The sequence below is a fragment of the Anguilla rostrata genome, chromosome 1, assembly GCF_018555375.3.
Source record: "Anguilla rostrata isolate EN2019 chromosome 1, ASM1855537v3, whole genome shotgun sequence".
NCBI classification, from domain to species: domain Eukaryota; kingdom Metazoa; phylum Chordata; class Actinopteri; order Anguilliformes; family Anguillidae; genus Anguilla; species Anguilla rostrata.
The window spans coordinates 31,959,701-31,982,348 of NC_057933.1; the positions used below are offsets into that span (position 1 = coordinate 31,959,701).

Consider the following 22,648-nt stretch of genomic DNA (forward strand, 5'->3'; position numbering starts at 1 on the left):
CACGTTGTATGTGTGAGTAACTTGGCATTTTTGTATGTTGAAAACGTGTTTTTTAATGAGATATTAGTAAAGAGTGAAGGTAAAATCAAGCTGTCAAGTAAAGGAGGGGTGGAGCATACATTGAGGAGCCGCATACGCTATTATCTCGCGATGCTTTAATACATTACGGCCATCTTCGCTAAGGTAAGGTCCTTGAAGCTTTGTATTTTTTATTTGATAATATCTACAACTATTTATTTAGGATTCATGGATTGCGTTTAGCTGCTGTACGACTCTTTTTAAAGTGATTATGCTGAAAATTTTCCAGTGGCGTCAAATGTGCTCATAGCAACAATGGATAAAATCGGTGACTGATATGTTTTGAAGACTAAAGATGGCGCTCGGTTTGAATACAGTACACTTAGCTGGGTGGCTAGCTGTGTGGTTTGCTACCCATCTAGCTTCGCGATTAAATGGTCGTATTGCTAGCATTTCTGGGATACTGTAACTTAGTTGCATATTACAGCTGATTGCCTACCTAGCTAATTTCACAGAAATGGTCCATATGGGTAAATGAAATATTACAATTCTCTGAACAAAAATCAGAATTTAGCTAATGCTAGATGAACGTTAGTGTAGTGTAATTTGTATTCCCTGCGAAAATCATAGCTAGTTAATAAGTGGACGGTGAAGTCGGTCGTCTGGTGAGAAAACAAAAACAAATGTGTTTACTTTCTCTCTGGTTAAGAAATAACCGATGTGATTTGGTATATTCAATTAAATAAATAAAAAATGGACAATATGTACGGAACCTGAATGTGGCTGCACCGTTGACCTCGTTTAACAGTTTTGCTTTGAAGATGCACAGTATTGATAGGAACTTCTATGAAAACGGCTGATATTAGGGCTGTACATTCACTTTTTTTGCCAGTAGCACTGGTGATAGTGAGGTCAAAAACACTTTGTAGCACAGATTTTTAAAACCTGGAGCACAAACCTACAATGATAACTTGTATTATACGTGGGTCATCCGTATCCCAGCATAAATAAACTAGTCTTTTTTTTCTTATATCCTTCAATCACCCTGTTTGTTTCTGTCTTTTTTATGTACAGCACATTGAGTTGCACCCGCTGTCGGAAATGTGCTTTAGTTTATAATTAAAGTTTGATTGATTGATTGATTGATTGATTGATTGATTGGTAGTCCAGGTTAAATATGAAGCTGTCTTTGATATAATTCATGCAAACTGCTACTCAGTCCCTGGAAGTGTACCTCCTAAGATCTAAGATACTCCTCTGTAGGCTACTTCTTCACTTCTACCAGGTTTTTTAAGAGAGGTAGACTCATCATTTTACTAATATCAATAATACCGAAGGACTTTTGACCTGGGGCATTGTTATATTACCATAGTCTTATGGTTATTTTCAATAACGAAACTACGATCCTAATTTTAAAAGGCAGCTCTGCTTTTACAAATGACAAAGGGGCGGCTATATTTTCTATATAGTACGATAAAAAAAATAGTGTGGTCACATCTGCACGTTGGAAAAGCTCGAACTCAAAACATCTGCGTTTAAAAGTTTTTTAGTGCACGTCTGCATTGGTCTTTACGGTAAGCCGTCCGTGAGGCAACTGTAGATCATGGGAAGTTACTACTCCTACTTTCAATACTCCAAAACGGCATTCATGCCGGTTTTTTAAATCCTTCGCGCAGATGCCAAATCCGTGCGATCCTCACCTATTTAGGCGTGTTCTATTTAAGGCATTATAACCCAAGATGTCAGACACTTGTACCATTTTCAGTACTAACTTGGAGTATATTCATAATATAGGTTGAAATAAAGTGCCACAAATGCAAACATGAAATTGTTCTCTGAGAGATCACGTTCATATAACGGGTAAAACTATGCATGTCCTGGATTACAAACTCCTTGACGAAAAGTGTTCAAAATCTAATGATGATATGCAGAACTACTGAATATTTATGAAGGACTAAGTAAGCGGTGTATCCTGGTGACCCTTAGTGTCTCCAAATCTATCCTAAATGTCTAAATTGAGCATTGCTGTAAATCATAATAATCATATATTTCACTCCAAGTCAACTGTTTTGAATCATGAAACAGATTTTTTCATCATTGTTAAGTGGGAATTACAAGCTTTCATCAATAGAGGGGTCTAAGATATCTAGGGGTCCAGAAACCAATCCAAAATGTTATGAAAAATGAATAAAATCATTTTTGTCCATTATAAAACATATAAATATGCCCCTTATCATGGTTTAAGATGTAACAATAATATCACATTAAAAATAATGTGACACACTGTGGTAAACTTACCTAAATATGGAATCATTCGCTCTTGTTTGTTTTTCTGTACTCTACAGTATGTAATGTTTTGTTGAATGGGGATGGGATGAAATTTTTACAAATGTTACTATTTTCTGGTCACTCCAAGGGAAATTTTATGTTATTCTAGCACATATCAGCACACACTAAATTTAAATGAGTATTTCCAGAGCCCTATGTGACAAGTATAGCCATTGGAGATACTTCAGTGTAGCACAGTGCATAAGGAACTGGGCTTGTAACCAAAAGGTCATAGGTTCGATTCCCAGGTAGGACTGTTGTACCCTTGAGCAAGGTACTTAACCTGCATTGCTTCAGTGTGCATCCAGCTGTATAAATGGATACAATGTAAAAATGCTATATAAAAGTTGTGTAAGTCGCTCTGGATAAGAGCATCTGCTAAATGCCTGTAATGTAATGTAATACCCCACATTATGCACAATAAGATTACAATAAAATAATATTCCCGCATTAGAGAACAGTGCAAACCTCTTGAAAGACTCTCAATTTCATTGTGAGTGGTATGAATTCTAACTACCTCTACTATACTACACTGACACTGCCCTGGGTATGCTAACAGTGCCTCTATACAAACAGATAGGCCTGTTAGTTAGCCCCCAGTACACAGGTTTGAGCATTATTAGCAAAGGGAAACAGTTGTCTCTTATGACCAATGTGCATATAACAATATCAAGAAAAAAGGGGAAAAAAACAATTGTGCCACGAGTAGCCTACATATTACTACGTAATGTTACGGTTTACTGCACAATGTTGTGATGAAGCAACAGTTCAAGTTGTTGTGCGCAGTTTTAAATCTTTGTAATAAATGTAAAATGAGACATGCGATACCTGTTGGAAAACTTGTGCTGTCCTCTACTGGATAAAAGAGTTGTCAATCAAACCAGAACGAACCGAACAGTTACGATGGTCTAAATGTTGAGTGCGGGTTTACACTTGGTCGTTGTAAATACCTACCCTTTTTCAGGTTTGTCTTGTTGCTATGATGGAATATGAATTTTTAATGATGAAAGAATATTTTTATGAACTCCCAGATAGACACTATTGTCTGTCATGCTTGGGGGGTGTAGTTGCAGATGAGCTAGCAGGGAGGGTGTTTAAGTGGATGGCCTGAGCAACAATGGTAGCACTTAGAAATTCTGTATTTGGCATAGTTGTCATGTATTGTCTACTAATAATGCTAGTACACATTTGTTGTTTCCACTCATAATTTGGTTGCAGAGTCTGAGTTGAGCACTTTCAGGATGCTGGTGTCCTGGCCACTCGGGGGCTTGTGCGAAGGGGTCACATTCTGTCATTACATCAAAATTCCACTAGATTTTGAAGACCTGGTTACCAGGGATTTATGCAATGTGCTGTTTTACTGTAGGAATTTGGAATTATTGGATGGCAAAATCCTCCAAAATAGCCATTTAAGGGGAGGTACCACAGGTAAATAGGGAAAAATTCCTTTCGTCCAATCAAAATGACATTTCATATTTTTAATGTTGACACAAATGCAATCATTTTTTTTAAATTATGATTTTTGTTTCCTTAAGGAACATATATAGATTGGCTCATGAATAATTAAAAAGTGCAAATTTGCTTATTAGCTAGTTAAAACAGTTCTCAGTGGATTAAGTCAGAGTTCATTTTTCTGTTTCAATGTAATGAATAACTCAATAGCTAGTCATTTAAAGAAGGGTTTTTTTAAATGTAGTTTTATTGAATAATTACTTTAAAAACCTACTGAAAACACTGTATAGACTATATGGAAAAAATCAGATTTTTTTGCTATTTTTCCACATTAAATATCCCATGAAATGTAAATGACAAAATATATCAAAAATAGCTTCTGTAAATGATCAGCTGTTTTGTTTAAGAAGCACCATGTTAAATTTGGTATTTATATCTATAAGTTAAGGAAAAAATGGAAATGTAGATAAAATGGCCATTGATGGCTAATTTTGTGTTTCTGATCATTGTTTCAGATATTTTTTTGAAACTACAGTAGATGTAGAAGCAAAATATCGTAATATATCAAAATTGCCGTCCAACCAAAATCACCTATTCATATGTGGTGCCTCCCCTTAAGTAAAATGGCCACTATTTAAAATTTCCATAAAATAATTAAAGTCTAACAGTTTTCAGCAAATTCCACTAGATTTTTAAAAATCAGCTTCCCAGGTAGTTATGCCATGGCTTTTTACTGTAGGAATTTGGAATTATGTCATGGCAAAATACTCTAAAATGGGAGTGAGCCAAAATATATTGGATATGGTGTATAAAAGCCTTATTGAAAGCATTTTGTCTTTTAACATAATCATGTGGTTTGGAAATTAGCACATTGTGAGGAGGAATAAGCTGCAGAGAATAGTTGTGTATAATAATATGGCTTCAAAAATAATTGGAAGGTTGCAACTCAGCAGCAAGTATGAGGATCTGTTGAGGAGAAAAAGTAATAAAATTAGCCTATAAACAACTCCTCTCATCCACTACATCGGGAATTTGATCTCTTGCCATAAGGAAGATGTTATAGGCTTCCTAGGACATGTAAAATTATTTATAAGATGACTTTTGTCCCAAGTGCTATTTAGGTCCTACATTAAATGGGAACTAGGGAACAGTAGGGGTACCTCTGTATTTTTGCTGTCGTTCTGGAAGTTTCTAGGTCAGTGTTTAACGGTAAATTTAGATTGTCTTTTAAAATGTTTACTGTATTTTGTACTTTGTATGTTTCTTTTATGGTGAAGCCAAAGGCATATTTCTATTGTGTGGACAATAAAGTTTCATATTCAAATTCATATTCCCTATTAAATCAAAATGTTTTCAGCATGCTCCATTAGATTTTTGAAGCTTCCAAGGTAGTTAGGCCATGACTGACATATGTTTACTGTTGGAATTTGACATTTTGGGATGGCAAAATCCACAATAAGGCCAATTCTATTCACATTATCATTAACCACCTTATAATTACATAAACATGTATATCACCAGATGAAAAACTAAGAGCAACACCCTTTCTCTGGATCGTCACCCCACAACGCATTAATTGCATAGATTTGTCTGTTATGTTATGTAAACAGGCATACCGAAGACAATCAATGCACAGTTTATATTTCTACTTCCAGATTATCACAGGATCTACAATGTAATCATCATCATCATTAACTTTTCATCATCCATACAGATTCTGCCTGTGAATTGTGAATTTTCAGGGATTTTATTTGGGATTTGAGCCTGTGGCATTTTCTAACCCTCTATTTTAGGTGGCCTGCAGGGTAGTAAAAAGTGATATAATTGTAAGTCCCTTAAACAAAGAAATGAACTCAGCTGACTGCAGAGTTGCAATGATAGTTTTATGCAAACTACACAAAATAAATTAATTCATTTTTGTATTTATGTAAAATCATGGACAGTGGTTGCGGGCAATATATGAAGTATAAGCCTATATGTGACATCAACATATTAAGATTAACTAAATGGATCTTAATTCACTTTTATTAAGTGCATTCAGACAACTTATTTTAAGTATGACAAAACTCATTTCTATAAGTTAATTCAATGCAATTATTTACATGTAAAAGCATTGATTTATGCATGTTACAAATACATGATACTGCGTGCTACCGCTGTCAATAAATTAAGTACATTCAAAGACTAAATTTATTAAGTTAATTCGACTCAACTCCAAGTAAAACTTTGCTTGTGCAGGCTGCTTTCATATAAAATAAGGTAATTTTCCATTTAAATACATTTGTTTTCTTTTTTAATGAGGTGGCGTGCAATTTCATGTGTTACACTTAAAATAATTTACTAAGAGTTGAGTTGAATTCAATTATTTTGTGATCTGTCATAGGTCCACATTGGAAGCACATCACAGATTTTGAATTAGGTTTAGAAGTGCGAAGAGGTATTATTTATTAATTGACATCCAAGTCATCCACAACTTTTGTGTAATACAATGTATACTGTATATCCCTTTCCATTTAAAGGCATTTGTGGAGTTTTTTGACATGTACCATCGAACAGCGATGTCTCATTGGCGTAGGGTCAGTGAGCTGGCCCTCTAAATGCTTAATTTTATCGAATTTGATTTGACTGTGCTGATGTCATGGCAACACGGGTGTACTTACTGGGTAGATGAAAACTGACATTTTAGAAATCAATATGGATACAGCAAAAGTGGCACTGGGTATTTCTCAACTAACAATTTTTAAAATTCAACCTCAGCACAGATGGGCTATATTTTAATGATCTAAGCGCACGGTCTAAAACGCATGGCGCAAGTGCATTTAGGGCGTGTCCAAATCCACTTTTGCTAGTTTAACGGCGGATAATCTGAGAGCAAAGTAAGGCGCAAGGTTCAAAGGGGTTGTACTTAGTCTCTTAATTAATCATAGGTGTGTTTTGGGCGTAACATGAAATAAACCAATCAGAGTGTCATCTCCCATTTCCTTTAAAGCCTGGTGCGCTTGCACCTCGGCGGATTGCTATTATAATGGCGGATATTATGGATAAATGGAAATAAATGGATATAAATATTATGACTAACCATTATGACATGTATTTTTTTTAAATATTACGCGTTGTGCGCCCGCTTATGTAGGCGCATATTACTATTGTAATAATGCGTCCTTAAAATAACAGTAAAATACTGCGCCATTGACTTAAGACCAGGTTTTTGTACATTTGCTATTTAAACAATGTGGTCCCTGGACGGGAAAATGACAACTGCGTCGGTCTGAAACTAGCAAAGACACTTAACATAACATAACATAACATAACGTAAGACGAGAACAGGCCATTCAGCCCAACACTGCTCGTCTATTCCTACCACTAAACTGTACTTAATGCTTAGTTTACCTAAAAGCTAAATAGTATCTAACACTGTATCAAGCCGGGCCTTGAATACCCCCCGTTGTTTCTGCCTCCACTACATGTCCATGACTCATGTTGACCCCGAACACGTCTCCTGTCTGTTCTGGCCCCACGATGGTGGAATGACCTCCCCGTGGAGGTCAGAACAGCTGAGACACTGACCCACTTCAAGCGACGACTGAACACTCGCCTCTTCAGACTGCACCTCTCCCCGTCCCTCCCTACCTCCCTGTAATCTCTAAATTGACTGTAAGTTTAGGCTTGTAACTAGGTAGCTGTTTCGTAGGTGACTTAGTTAATGCACTTGTCTTAACTACTGCTTGTATTTTTGCATAGACTGCGTTGTTGCTGTTCTCGTTTGTGTTAGTGTTAATCAGTTTAACCTTCAGGCTCCAAGTTGAACTATGCAGTTGTTCCCTGAACTTGGAACAGTACTTCTCTCTAGGGGTTTCGACATACTTGTTCCTGGTTATGGTTATACACTTTGTTGTACGTCGCTCTGGATAAGAGCGTCTGCCAAATGCCTGTAATGCAATGTAATGTAATGTTGCACTTGGCGCTGCTTTGCGCCGGGTGTAAGAGCCCGATATCTTGCGTCATAATATTTTAACCCACAGTTTTACTCTCAGAGATTCCCTGTGACAGGAGAGTTGGCAATGATGAGGCAAAAGGAAGGGGAATTGAGGGGAAATGGGAAAGGTGCTCAGAAATGTTTAGGGGAGGGAGATGACAGGACAGATTTTGTATCAAGTCTAAGTGAAGAAAATATGGCTGAAAATTTTGCTGAGCTTGTCACATAGCATTAATCAAAATTGATTCTGGAAATGTATTTTTTTTTTAAATCACATTCTTTCATTATCATTAATGGAAGGATAAATGGTACATTGTATTGGGAAATGATATAGCCCATCACATGTGCATTATTGTGAAAATATGAATATGAAGGGGAGCAAGATGACAGATTTGCATCTAGGCTATATTGATTTATGGATAACATGTTTTCAATGTACAAAAATACCAAATTAATTACTCACACATACTATTTATAAGATGTCAATTCAAACAGGTAAGTGTTAATATCAAAATTACGCCAAGTTACAAGAAACAATATTGGCTATCTTACCTCAAACAAATTACACAAATTGACTGCAAAGGCCATAGCATATGATTCATATTTTTATACTCAAACCATTCAGTGACCTCTCGTGCTCTGTGGATGGGGGCATTGTCATCCTGGAGGAGACCACTTCCATCAGGATAGAAATGGTTCATCATGGGATAAATGTGATCAAAATAACTTGTTGATTCGTAGTGACCCTTCCCTCTAAGGGGACAAGTGGACCCATATCGCTTTTTTCCACATCTCTGTAGACCAGTGCCTATGGTTTTTGCACCACTGAACTCTCAAATGTGCATTTGTCTTTGTAATGAGGGGTTTATAGGCTGCAACTCTACTATAATATCCCTTACTATATAGTTGTCGACATACTGTTCTTGCTGACATTGTCATGTCCTGCATTGTCATTCTCAGTCAGGAAGGGTTGCTTTTCTCTTTTTCCTTACATATTGCAGTAATGCACGAATATCACAGTCATCGAATGTGAACTTTTGACCACAATTTCCAACCCTGTTTACTGATGTCTTTCCCACAGATGCAGATGTAACTTTAGTTACTCTTCCTAATGAAAGACTAGCCAGTTGAGCAGACTTTGACTGAAGCTCCTGCCATCCATGTCCCAATAATGAACCCAAAGTCACTTAGATTTTTTCCTCTCACCGTCTTGATCCAAAATCAAGGTCGACTGGGCCTGCTCAGAATTTTTATACATGCCACAGAGAATGATAGGATGTTAATTCCTTAATTGTATCATGCAGTGAACCTGTATGGACGCATCTTCATTCGTTATGTTTCTCCAATCATTTATTCAGGTTTTTCTTTTAATTTGTCACCAGTCTCTGTATATTCACACAGAACAGTCGCGCTAAAACACCCAGCCTTATTTATTTATATTATTAGGCATATCATAAGCTATACAGTTTATACCGCATTGGGGGGGCGGTGTTAATGTGTTATGTTTTTATTGTACTGTATATGGGCTATTATAGTCTGGAATAAAAATGGAAAACTGGAGGGCAACCGAAAATTTCTCAAATCAATTCATCACATTTTGATATAATTTTCAGCACAACTGAACACTAAAGGTTGCTTAGAATTGCAACGGTCAAAGAACATCGGTGTTGATCGGTTTTGTATCATTCATGAGGCTGACAATGCTAAAAACACCTGCTGAAATGGCTGCAGACTGCAGAGTAAGGATTTCTGAAATTAACATTGTTGCCCATAAAACAGCAACTGTCAAGTAAAAATAAAGAGCAAAACTAAACACATTAATTCACATGAATTTATTTTCAAGCTGTTTGTCCCTGGTTACTGTATAGTTTGAGCTGACTCTTACTCTTTCAAGCACCTGTTAGCAATGGGTGTGCCTGAAGTAGCCAACCAACTAATAAGAGTGTCCAAATACTTATCCATATACATACTTTTCTTGGCTCTGTACTCCAAAATTTTAGATTTGTAATCAAACAGTTCAATGTGGTTAAAGTGCACATTCTCAGCTGTTATTAAGGGGTATTTATATACATTTTGGTTTGACCATGTAGAAATAACAACACTTTTTTTACCTAGACTCCCCATTTCAGGGCACCATAATGTTTGGGACAAATGTTTGCTTCACAGGTGTTTCTGATTAGTCAGGTATGTCCAGTTGCTTCCTTAGTGCAGGTATAAAAAAGATTACAGTATTTAGTCTTGATTCTATGCTTTTGATTCTCTTTGGATTCTGCTATTGGCGTTTGTCAACATGAGAACCGGAGTTGAGCCAAATAAAAGTCAAGGAAGTCATTTTGAGGCAGTGAAATACAAAAAGAAATAGGCCTAGTCAGAGACATGGCTCAAACTTTAGGATTACCAAAATCAACTGTTTGGAACATTAATAAGACAGAGCAAAGAAAACAGAGAACTTCTACACTTGATGACCAAAGAATTTCCACCTTGATGAATAGAAACCCCCCAAGCACTTGTGTGATAGATCAGAAACACTCTTCAGAAAGCGGACGTGGATGTGTCAGTGACTAGTGTCCATGAAAGACTTCTAAAACAGAACTACAGTGCAAGATACAAACCCACCAGTTTCTGCAAAAACAGAATGGCCAGGCAACAGAAGAAGTAGCTCAAATAACCTACAGAGTTCTGCAAAAAGATCATGTGGACAGATCAGACCAATCACATCACTTGTGTCAGTGTGATGGCAAGGATAGTGTGGAGGCCAAAAGGAACTGCCCAAGATCCAAAGGACACCCCTCCCCCCCCCCCCATCTGTGAAGCATGTATGACTGGCTCACTTGTCTTCATTAATGATGTAATTCTGATGGCACCAGAAGAATTAATTCTGAAGTGTACAGAAGCATTTTTTGTGCTCAAGTTCAAACAAATGCCTCAAAACTCATTAGTCAGTGCTTCATACTAGGCTACACCAAGACAGTTATCCCAAACAAGCTGCAAAACATCAGAGGAATTTTTTGAAGCCAAAAACTGGACAATTATTGACTGGCCTAGTTTTTCATCTGATCTGAATTCAGTTGAACATGCGTTTCATTTTCTGAAGAGAAAACAAATGGAAATTAGCCCCCGAAACAAGCATAAGCTGAAAGCTGCAGTACAGGCCTGGCAGAGTATCACAACCGAAGACACTCAGCACCTGGTTATTTCTATGGGTCACAGATTTAAAGCAGTGATTGCAACAACAGGACTACTTTAATTTGCATAAAATTAATATGTCCCAAACATTATGGTGTCTTGAAATGGGGGTTGGGGGTATCTCATATCTTATTGCTTAATTGTTTCTTTTTAACTGCATGTGGTTAATTGCTAATTCACACTTTCAGGTGATTGAAGAATCACCCCTTCATTTCTGCTCTTTAGGATGGCTGATGCTCCTCCAATCCAAAACACTTCCCATCTAGCCATTCACTCGAAAGAGCACAGAGACTCCATCTTGAACAAATTTGACAAGCTCAGGAAAAAGGACCTTCTGTGTGACATCACACTGATTGTGGAAGATGTCCAGTTCAAGGCCCATAAGGCCCTTCTTGCGGCCAGCAGTGAGTACTTCTCATTGATGTTCACTGCAGAGGGGCCCGTGGGACAGTCAGTGTACAGGCTGGATGGCATGGCGGCCCGCACCTTTGGAGCTGTGCTGGAGTTCATCTACAGTGCGAGTGTATTGGTGGAGGAAGGAGATGGGGGGCCTCTCCTGGACATGGCACGATTCCTGGAGGTCAGTGAGCTGCTGAAGGCTTACTCAGACTGCCAGGGAGGGGATGGGGGTGTCTCCACCAAACCCAAGCGCAAAAGGGGACGGCCCAGGAAGAATGTGACGGCCTGTGGGGCGGTGGGAACTTCAGAACCTGTCCCGGGAGAAGAGCTGGAGGCCAATGCAGCATCGGAACTGGTACAGGGTGAGGGTTCTTGGGAGCCCCTGGTGGAGACGATGGAGGACCCTGTGGATTCGGACACCCATGCTGCCCCCTCTGGTGACACGGACTATGACCCCTGGGCCAGGCGCAGCCGCCACAGCAAACGCAAAATCAAACCACCGATGAAGCTGAAGGGCTACCGGGTTGGAGATGATGTATCAGAGCCAGGCGAGCCAGAGCGGAGGAAAAGGGGCAGGAAGAGGAAGTACCCTAACACTGAGGCGCGATGCGAGGATTGCGGGAAGATCTTCAAGAACCACCTCTTCCTAAAAATACACCAAAGGACTCACACAGGTGAGCCTTGTTTCTTTCAGACCTCTTTCTATAAGCATATTACTCACCTGGCCTTGGTTCAACATGAAAACCCTAATGCACTCCTAGTTTTTCTTACTTTTTTCCCATACTGTAAATGCTTCTCTCTGAATGGAGTTGGCATGTTCTCCTGTTCTCCTGCTGTTCATGTGGGTTTCCTCCAAGTATGTCAGTTTCCTCCCACATCGAAAGACATGCTTGTCAGGTTGGGTATACTTCTGCCATTGCCCTTGAACTGGACTTGGTCCATGGGCACTGCACTGTGGCTGCCCACTGCTCCTAAGTAACTAGGTTCAATAAAGTGTGTCTTATCTTAAGTTGGGATATACATAATTTGTCCCAGTAGGGACATTTTCTTGTCACCTTTTCATGGCATAATACACACATAGTCCTTTAAGTATAGCATTGGCTGCTACATTGGTTACTACACAAGATGTTGATTAAAAACATGTATATTGTACAGTACAGCTGAAAATCGCATTGTACTGAACTCAGTAAAAATCCATCAAACACCATTCTTATAAATAAACTTTACATTACATTTAGCAATCTTTACCAGAACAACTTGCACATGGCTGCAGGTTTTAGATCTTCCTCCTTCCTCGCAGCACTAAAAGGCATACAATATGATTAGCCCACTGACCTGATGACAGAGATCCTTAAACCAGGGAAATAAATCATACTCTTTGGGCTCTAAGTTGTGAAATCATCAGCATATTAACTTTGCTACATCCAAAGCATAAAAGAAAACAAATTTCTCTGCTGAGGTTCTGATGGGAAATTAAGTCAACAGTAAGTTTAAAATAATCTAATCTTGACTGCTGACTGTAGCCAGGAGTTCCATGGGGAGGCACATAATTGACCAGAGTGGTGTCTAGGGATAGAGGTTTATTTCCTGCCTCATCGTTAAATAGAGGCTGCTCGAGCGGCCGGGCTGCTGGTCATGTTTTCTGCCTGGGCAGGATGTGTTGTTCTCTGGAGTGGTAGGCTACAGACTGAAATAAAGTGTGGGCTGGCTGCATACATTTGTATACAGATGCATATGATAGTCTGCGCCCTCCAGAATTAACTAGGGACATTTCATGGAAGGGGTGGCTTACGGCAAGATTGGGCTTTCCATGTGAAAGGTTGAAAGGTTCTGACCTGTTGAGCACTCTGCAGATGCATGATCAGGATTGTCTTTTTATTATAATTAACTTATGGAGTTAGAAAATAGTTTAGCCCATATACTGGTTGCATCGCTGTGTTGTGTTTTAATATTTATGAGACTGTCTGAACAGGTGAAAAGCCCTTCAGGTGTTTTGTTTGTGGGAAGGGCTTCACTCAGAAGCATACCCTGCTGGTCCACCAGCGCATGCACACTGGTGAGAAGCCTTTCACCTGCACAGTGTGCTCCAAGGCCCTGTCCACCAAACACTCCCTGCTGGAACACATGAACCTGCACACAGGTAACTTGCTGCACACCTACAGCTGCACACATGTACCTTTCATCGCAGACATGCAGAACCTGCTCACAGATATCTCTGAATGCACAACACCTGCATACTTCTACGTCCCACTACATATAGCTTACACATTTCATAGATTAAAAATCTATTCATACAGATAGATACTGACTGAAGGTTAAGTCCCTCACACACAGGCTCTTCCACAACATAAGAATGGGCATAGCTCAGCAGCTTTACCAGGCTGCTGTGTAATATAAAAGTACAGGCCTCAGCAGGGTCCCAAGTCTGTTCCTTGATTGGACAAAATAAAATGTTTAGAAGTGTTTTGATAATAATTTAAAATAGTTTATTTCCCCTTGCAATAATTGCTAAACACCAGCAAGACATTTGCTATGGTATTTCTAACCTTTACAATGCCATGTGTTCTGAAATGTTTTGATCAAAACTGATTTTTAATTAATGTTGTACCACTGAAACATCTTCGACTTGCTGTTTGAGTACAACATCTCTCTGACCAATAGCCAAAATTTCCGAGTGCCATGAACATTGTAGAGTTCTGCTGCCATGACTACTATTGATCATTTTGAGATATTCATGATAAATATAAAACTTGTGCTTCAGTCAGCAGTCAGCATACCTCTGAAATGTGGCAAGGAAACTGTTACTGTACTCGATGTAACACTTTATAAATGCATTAAACCTAATGAAGTTAAATGGTTACCTGACAATTTTAATCTTTTCAGACCAGAAATCTTTCAGCTGTGATCAATGTGGAAAGACATACAGCCAGAAGAGACAGCTGAAGAGCCATTATAGAGTGCACACAGGTAAAGTGGAGTGCTCAGATTTCAGAAAGGGTCCAAACCAAGCAGCTGCAGTTCCATTTTTTCATGTCTCACACACTTCCTTTTTCTACAGGCAAACCTTTTCCAGAGTGTGCACAATGTCACCGTAAGTTTATGGATGCGGCACAGCTGAAGAAACATCTTAGAACGCACACAGGTACACTTGCATGTTACAACAAGTTGGCCGCTGTGGTTATTGGTGTTATGTGAAATCCTTGTATTTCCAAAAAATATAATCTGTTACTCGCATTAGATTTTTAAACTTGTTTGGTTGGTGAGTTACTGTAACTCCATATTTTGGATACGTACAGTGTATCGTACATGTAGATGTTTGTCCCATATGTATGTGTGTATGTATTTATGTGGACATGTGGTGTGTGTGTACATGTATTGGTCAGTGGTTCAAATCCCATGTAGAGAATTGGTGTTGTGTCATGGTAATCGATTCTGAATGCTATTTAGAATGTACACAGGTATACTAGGGATGCAAATTTCGTGCAATTTTTTTAAATCAATTGTCGGCGCTCATTAATCGATTAATAATAATTAACAAATAAGCTCAATGGTAACAAAATATATAGTTTATTAACGCCTTCATTCCGTTTTTTAATGGGGAGATATTCAATCAGTCTGGTTACACGATACACCATTTGAAAGTGTTAAAACTCATGGTTCCATCTCCATAAACAATTTTACCATGCCAATGTTTTTGTGACAATGGTTCCTTATTTTGTAACGTGAGGTTGTAGAACAAGCTTGGAGGGTCCTCACCTTCTTTGCATTTTGGTACTCCACAGACGACACAAATGAAAATAATGTCGATATGCTTGTTACTGCAAGAATCCAACGAACAAAATCCATAGTCATTTTTAGTCCCAAAAAATCTGAGAACCTTCATAGAATGTCCACTGTTTACTTATAAATTCTTCTGAGGAATTGTTGTCCATTTCGCTTTTTCATTTTTAAGATAAGACAATCCATGTTAATTTCTCATCTTTTCTTTCTACATTAGCCTTGAGAGATATATGGCTGTAAGTAGTATAATTATTAAGTTGATTGTTAAATTTAACAAAATAATTATCCGTTTTTTAATGCGAGGATGTATCGTTCTTACAAATTCTCGACCACTGTTTATGAATTAGCCTTTATGAATGCTAGTAATAATATGCTACATTCGATGCATTGTTATAAGCGTAGATATACAAGTAAAAAAGAGAAACAAACAATGCAAGTTTGTGACAAATTTTATGTCTGTTATTTCTGTGCAGTTTCACAAGAAATGATCATGCCAGTAAAGTACCTGAATTTTGTTTTACTAGCCTGTAACTTTATTGGGGTTATTCACTATCTGCTAATGCATACAAATGAACCTGTGAGTGGAATATTATATCTAAATTTATAATGCAGACAACAATTCTCTATGGCAAAGGAGTGTTTCAGGAGTTTCTTTCTGGCAACATGTGTAGCAAATGGTGTATATTTTATTCTATAGTGCAAGTGGTAGGCTATTCATTTAACAAAACAATAGCAAGTTCCCAGCTTTGTAAAGTAGGCCTCTTTGATATGCATCAAACAAAAAAGGTAAGTAAAGGCATAAAATAGAATGAACACTCTACAAAAGACCACTTGCAGGCTGTAATATAGCCATTATATGAACAGCATCACCTATATGCCATTACATAAGTTAATACATTTTGTTGAGGAATATGAGCATATGTGTCTTAGGGTCAGTCTGGTGTGCAGTCTGCTGAAGGCAAGACCAGTAGTTGAGTGGATGTGCTCTGATTGCACTGATGTTCAGGGAATGGGCAAATAACATTTTGGTAATGCTGCCAGCCGAGGGAACTATGACTCATCAACTTTCCACCAGTTGAGGTGATTTGTGTTTAACAATAGAGAAACGTTTCTCTTATGTAAAATGCAGTGTTTGGTTATTCATTGAAATTGTTTTTTGAAATTTTACTGTTTAATTAATAAAATTAATTGATCAATTTATTAACGATTAACAGTTAATCAATTAACTATTAACATTCATAAGCTATACAAATGCATAGTCTGTAAAATATTCTGCAAATGGAGACTGATGCATTAAATCTGTAGGTCTGTCATTCCCCATCAGGCGAGAAACCTTTTACCTGTGAGATCTGTGGGAAGTGCTTCACCGCCAAGAGTACCCTGCAGACACACATCAGGATTCACAGGTAACTGAACTGCAGCACTGTGAACCAAAACAGGACAGCCACTGAAATGTTAGTGTCTTTCACACGCCATTCCTGTCTATGTGTAGCTCATACAGTATCAGCAGTTTGCCACTAGAGGTCTGTTGAGGGTTTATTCAGTTCATGTGTATAAAGTGAGCCATTGAAGATATTGATGGAGAAGCACGTGTACGTATGAAGCTCTGAATATAGCTAATTTTATTGATAGGGCAATGGCTTAACCCAGTCATGCCTGATTTTATGTCTAAACATTGCCCTGCTGGTAAAGTTTACAATAATTGTGCAGAATTTATATAATACATTTTATTAATTAATGTGATTTTTCATCAGCCAAATAAATATACAATTAGGCTGTTCATGTACTACCTTGACAGAAAAGGTGAGCCAGTTGACAAAGGTTGCTCAGTTCCCAGATAAAAATAGATAGGATTTGTGTCAGGGCTGGGGCCAATTCCAGTTAAGTTCAGTCAACTCAGGAATGCAAACGAAATTCAAATTATTAGCATTATAACAATCCTCACAGGATAATTTTGGGAATTAGCCAGTTGAATTTAAATTTCTTCATCTGAGCTAACTGAATTGAATCAACTGCAACACTGATATCTTGCTTGCGTGCACTTCCTGCAGGGGGGAGAAGCCATACGTGTGCAGTGTATGCAGTAAGTCCTTCTCCGACCCCAGTGCCCGAAGGCGCCACGTGGCCTCTCATACGGGCAAGAAGCCCTTTACCTGCTCACTCTGCAACCTGTCCTTTGCTCGCCTGGACAACCTTAAAGCCCACGCCAAGACCCACAACAAGGAGAGGTCCGCTGGGGCCATGGGTGAGGTTGCCATGGCGGCCACCGGGCCTAGGGAGGAAGTGCGAAGTGTCCTGCAGTTGCAACAGTATCACCTCCCCACCACCATGGGACAGGAGATCCAGCTGGTGGTCACAGGCGAGGTGGAGAACATCAATTTCCCAGGGCAGGAGCAGGGCATCAGCATCCTCAGCGGGCCAGAGGAGGCAGTGGGTGGCGGTGGCAGTGGTGGTGAGGGGGCGGGTCAAAGCCTTACCCTCCTCACTCAGCCCTCACAGCATGTGCAAAACCTGGCCCTGGTCTCCCAGGGCGATCAGACCCTGGGTGTGCTGGAGGGTGGGGCCGAGCAGATGCACGTCATCACCCTGACTAAGGAGTCTATGGAGCACCTGCAGGTCCACCACGCACAGCCCTCAGCTCCTGCCCAGCACCTCCATTTGTTGCAGCACCCACCCCTCCCTCATCTGCCCGTCACACCGGCAATGCCCTCCCAGCAGCAGGGCCAGGCCATTCACATCAGCGGCCAGACGGCACAGCCAATCTCCATCAGCCAGACCACCCAGCAGATCCCCAGCCACCACATCCAGGGTCAGACGTACCAGATTCAGGCTGGAACCGTTTCCTACCTCTACACCAGCCTGGCCCCACAGACCTGATGAGGCTACAGCTTCAGCGTGGTTATGTTGCGAGCAGACCTGGGTCAAATATGCATTGGAACTACTTTCTTTCTCTTTCTGTGCCATTAAAATTGAAAACCTTTATGAAGATCCCTAAGAATTTTCAAATAAATATGTTACTTTTTCAAATAAATATGTTACTAACCAAAACGTGCAATTGTGAAATACCAGTTTTGTTCTGAATACTGGTGAAAACAGATGTTGCTTTTCAAATTCTCGGTAATCGGTAGGAATCATCATACGACACCATGTTATTGATGAAGGAAGCATGCTGAAATGTATAAATCTTTGAGCCTGGTCATAATGTAAAATATTGAGTGCAGATCTTTGTTATGTAGTTCCTTAATTTTTTAGATCTTTGCACCCGATTTTAACTAAAAGGGCTGATATATATGTGTATGATGCATACCTGTGTAAAATTTAAAACTTTGTTATTTTACCGAAGGTGGGGGCTATGGTGTCAATTGTCTATTTTGTTGAACAGTGCTTCTTTCTGGCTTTTCTTTTACATTTTTCTTTTCTGGTTTTGTATGAAATTCGTTGTAAAGTTAAGATTGTGGTATGTTTTGTGGAACGGTATAAATAATTTAAGCAAACATAAATAAATAAGATTTTGGGGGTTTTGAGGAAACATACAGTTTAAAACTTACAGTATAGAATACACACACACACAAAATGGCTAGCAAATGTAAGGGCAAGTTGTTTTTGTTGTTTTTTTCTTTGGCTAAAGGTGCAATTGCTTGGTGTAAATTTGTCTCATAAGAGATTTCTTCCCAATCTGAAAGGAGTACATAATGTGATGTCACTTCTTTTATGCCAGCCAAAAGCAAGACCTTACTGTGGTGTGTCATTACACAGACTGTAGAATGAAACAACAGTAAAAGCAGGAGTGAATGCAAGGGAGCTCATTTACCCCTAACAGTTTGAAAGAATTAGCAACATGTCCTTACCCAGTCCCTGGGAATTTATGGTAGCTCAAGAGTAAGGGTTTGGTTTTTAAATAAACATAACGTAGGCATGACAATACTTAATTGTCAACTAAACAAAGGTATGAAATACAGAGAAAAGCTCATTTCAGTTGGAAAAAATACATACTGGCGGATAATGACTGCTGCTGTTAATTCTATCAAACTATTTGGACAGTGACACATTGTCTGCTGTTTTCATTTGTACTCTAGCACATTGGATGTGAAATGATGTGCTGACTGTAAGCTTTAATTTGAGGGTATTTGCATCCATATTTGGTGATCCATTTAGAATCATAGCCATTTTTATACATGGGCCCCCATTTCAGCAGGCAAAAGTAATTGGACAAATTAACAATCTAAAATAAAGTGATCATATTTAGTATTTGTTACAATTCCTTTGCATTTGATGACTGCCTGAATTCTGTGACTCATTTTTATACATGGTCCCCCATTTCAGCTGGCAAATATAATTGGACAAATGTACAATCTAAAATAAAGTGATCATATTTAGTACTTTGCTACAATTCCTTTGCATTTGATGACTGCCTGCATTCTGTGACCATAAGCATCATCAGATGCTGGGCATCATCCCTGGTGATGCTCTGCCAGGCCTGTACTACAGCTGTCTTCAGTTCCTGTTTTTTTCTGGGGCGTTTTGCCTTCAGTTTTGTCTTCAGCAAGTGAAACACATGCTCATTTGGATTTACGATTTTATGTTATTGACTTGGCCAGTGAAGAACATCCCCCTTTTTGGCCCTGAAAAACTCCTTAGTTGCTTTAGCATTGTGTTTGGGGTCATTGTCCTGCTGCATGGTGAAACACCATCCAATGACATTTGTTTGAGGCATTTGTTTGGATCTGAGCAGATATTTCTGTATGCTTATCATCAGTGAAGACAAGTGAGCCAGTTCCAGTGGCAGCCATATGTGCCCAAGCCATAACACTACCTCCAACATGTTTCACAGATGAGGAGGGGGAGGGTGCTGTGGATCACGAGTAGTTCTCAGTTCTTTCTTTTCCTTTTTTATTATGTTGGTACTGGTTAATGCTCATCTGTCCATAAGACTTTGTTCCAGAACTCTACAGTATGAAATGTTCTATTCAGCACTGTAACCTGGCCATTATGTTCTTGAGGCTTACCTGTGGTTTGCATCTTGCAGTGAACCCTCAGGTTATGCTGGTGTAGTCTTCTCTTTATTGTAGTCTTTGACACATCTATGCCTACATCACCGAGTGTGTTCTTGATCTGTTCCGACAGTTGAAAAAAGGTTTGTGGTGTGGGGATGGCTGGTTTAAGCAGCCACACCTGCCCTGGGTCAAGCTAATTAGACCTGGCTGTGGACTGTTTGAACATCATCTCCCTGTGCCGGAGCAGCCCCACGTTGGGCACCACTGTGGCAAACAAGCCTGCCACGGGCCACCGAAGTGGCTTTCCAAGGGTCCGTCCAGCACAGAAACACAGGGGGATGATGTTCAAACAGTCCACGAGGGTGGCAAGATGTTACAGCCAACTGAGCAGATGTAAAAAAAAAAAAACTGTCAGAGGCTCCCCTTTGTGTGGGTGGGGATGGCAGATTTAACCTGTGCGCACTGATTGCCTCACTACGCACAGGTGAAGCCACCCCTGTTCCCGGGTCCAATTAGCCTGGCCAATTATCTAATTTCTAACCAATTATCTAATTAGCCAGGTCTAATTAGCTTGACCCAGGGCAGGTGTGGCTGCTTAAACCAGCCATCCCCACACCACAAGGTTTTTCTTCAAAATTGGAAGTATTCTTCAGTTATCCACTACAGTATTCTGTGGTCTATGTGGTTGTTTGCTATTGTTGAGGTCACCAGTGCATTGTTTCTTGCTAATAATGTATCGGTTTATTTTGACACACCCAGTGTTTTGGCTAGGTCTTTGATTGATGAGGGCCTGCTTTACTGGTATTGACATTGAACAGACTCCACACCTGGAATCAACTCAAGACTTTTTGTTTGTTTTGTTATGCATGCTCTAATGATGCAAAGACACATAGCTGGTCAAGAAACAGCTCAGCAGCCAATTTTCCAATTACTTTTGCTCTCCTAAAATGGGGAAACTACATAAAAAGAGCTGTAATTCCTACAAGGATCACCTGATAAGGATGGTAATACCTTCAAATTAAAACTGACAGTTTCCACCTTTCAAATTCACTGTGCTGGAGCACAGAGTTGAAACAACAAAAATTGGGTCATTGTCCCAATACTTTTGCATTTGATTGTATAGTGCCCTCCACAGTGAAATTCGTTATTTTTTTATATATACTTAAGGCATTTGGATTATATATATATATATATATATATATATATATAGCATGAATGAAGCAAACAGTAAAATTACGTTGATCTACAATTAATGTATAGCCACAAAATAAAGTTATTTGGCTCAATACATTTGATTTCATTGTATTATACTTTATACAGATGTGTATGCCTTGTTACCTTAATTACTGGTGTCATTTGTTTTTGTATATTGTATTGTAATGGAGGCGTATATACACCACACATGTTTAGCCCAGGTGTGTAGCCACAGCATGGCACGTTGCGGTTTCTGTATACACCATCTCCATTTGTTGTGTGTCTTCCACATATCCAGTGGGTTTTTAGGCTACATTTGTTATAGTATTGTATAACAAAATTAGTTTTACAAGATGAATTATTTTGTGGAGCACCTCGTTTCCTTTCTGCCTATCTCACAGTAGTAACATCACAAGCTTTGAATAGCAACAAAGTACAACAATGCCAAATGAAAAATTAATCATAAATTTGGTGTATTTTCATCAGCAAACAGAATCTGATGTTTCAATGCTGTGTACATTATCTGACATTGCCACAAACGTTTTGTTGCAAACACTGAGGAGTATGTGTAAGAAATCAAACCACCTGGAAACAACAGTTTAGAGTTGAGTTTTGATTCAACTTCCTGTATTTCCAGCTCAGAAGCTGCAGTAACTCTTCTCTTCATGTCTAGGCTACATCTTTTGTTTGCCATTTCTGATGTGTATCTTCAAAATCACCGGATGAATAGAAATTAAATGGCTTGTTCTTCAGTTTTTAGTACTTAAGATATCTGTTTTCCATTGGCTCAGCAGGGAACAAGGGAGCCAACTGCAGTGATTTAATGATGCAGTTCACATTTAGAGCAAACATATGTGTATAAACCCTTCTCTGTGTGGTGTAGCAAGCAGTAAATATAGAACAGATGTGGACCGAAAAGCTGTGCACCAGTAGGCCACACTGGGTCTATGCCACATTTGCTTCTGGTATGAATTTTTTAAAATGTGTTTAAAAAAAATCTTTTTTAAACACATTTTTAAAAATAATCATTTTAAAATGTGTTTTGTTTGCAGTTTCCCTTTTTTCTGATATTGCATTTTGTCTAAATATTTGAAACCATTCAGTGTGACAAAAGTGCAATAATAGAGGAAATCAGGAAGGGGCAAATACTTTTTCAGAGCACTGTACTTAAAAGCAAAACAAAACTGCAGCAGTGGAGATAGGTGTCAAAATCTAAGAGAATCATTATGTCCCACTGTTTTCTCTTGTTTTTGTTCTGTTGCCTTTTTAAACGGAATAGGGTTTCTACTTTATTAGAATCGCCCACATTTTCCCTTCACTC

At 39.0% G+C, this 22,648-nt stretch overlaps 1 protein-coding gene across 2 annotated transcripts; it reads left to right on the plus strand.

Annotated features, from left to right (window-relative positions):
- The first annotated feature begins 79 nt into the window (after window positions 1-79).
- Window positions 80-21,421, plus strand: zbtb24 (zinc finger and BTB domain containing 24). 2 transcript variants are annotated; one of them, XM_064335004.1, is made up of 7 exons: window positions 80-183; window positions 11,186-12,033; window positions 13,332-13,499; window positions 14,243-14,326; window positions 14,418-14,501; window positions 16,464-16,545; window positions 17,191-21,421. In XM_064335004.1, exons 2-7 carry the CDS (start codon window positions 11,187-11,189, stop codon window positions 18,014-18,016), a joined length of 2,091 nt encoding a protein of 696 aa, XP_064191074.1. In that variant the 5' UTR covers window positions 80-183; window position 11,186; the 3' UTR covers window positions 18,017-21,421. The 2 variants fall into 2 exon arrangements, with proteins under 2 accessions (XP_064191074.1, XP_064191065.1); XM_064334995.1 differs by having other exon boundaries at window positions 111-183; window positions 11,149-12,033.
- Window positions 21,422-22,648: the final 1,227 nt, after the last annotated feature.

What these genes read in the sequence shown, in the direction of transcription:
- zbtb24 (XM_064335004.1), top strand. Translation starts at nt 11,187, where the DNA reads ATGGCTGATGCTCCTCCAATCCAAAACACTTCCCATCTAGCCATTCAC. An exon ending in ACATCTTAGAACGCACACAG is followed by an intron (nt 14,502 to 16,463) that starts GTACACTTGCAT and finishes ATTCCCCATCAG; the next exon opens with GCGAGAAACCTTTTACCTGT. An exon ending in ACACACATCAGGATTCACAG is followed by an intron (nt 16,546 to 17,190) that starts GTAACTGAACTG and finishes CACTTCCTGCAG; the next exon opens with GGGGGAGAAGCCATACGTGT.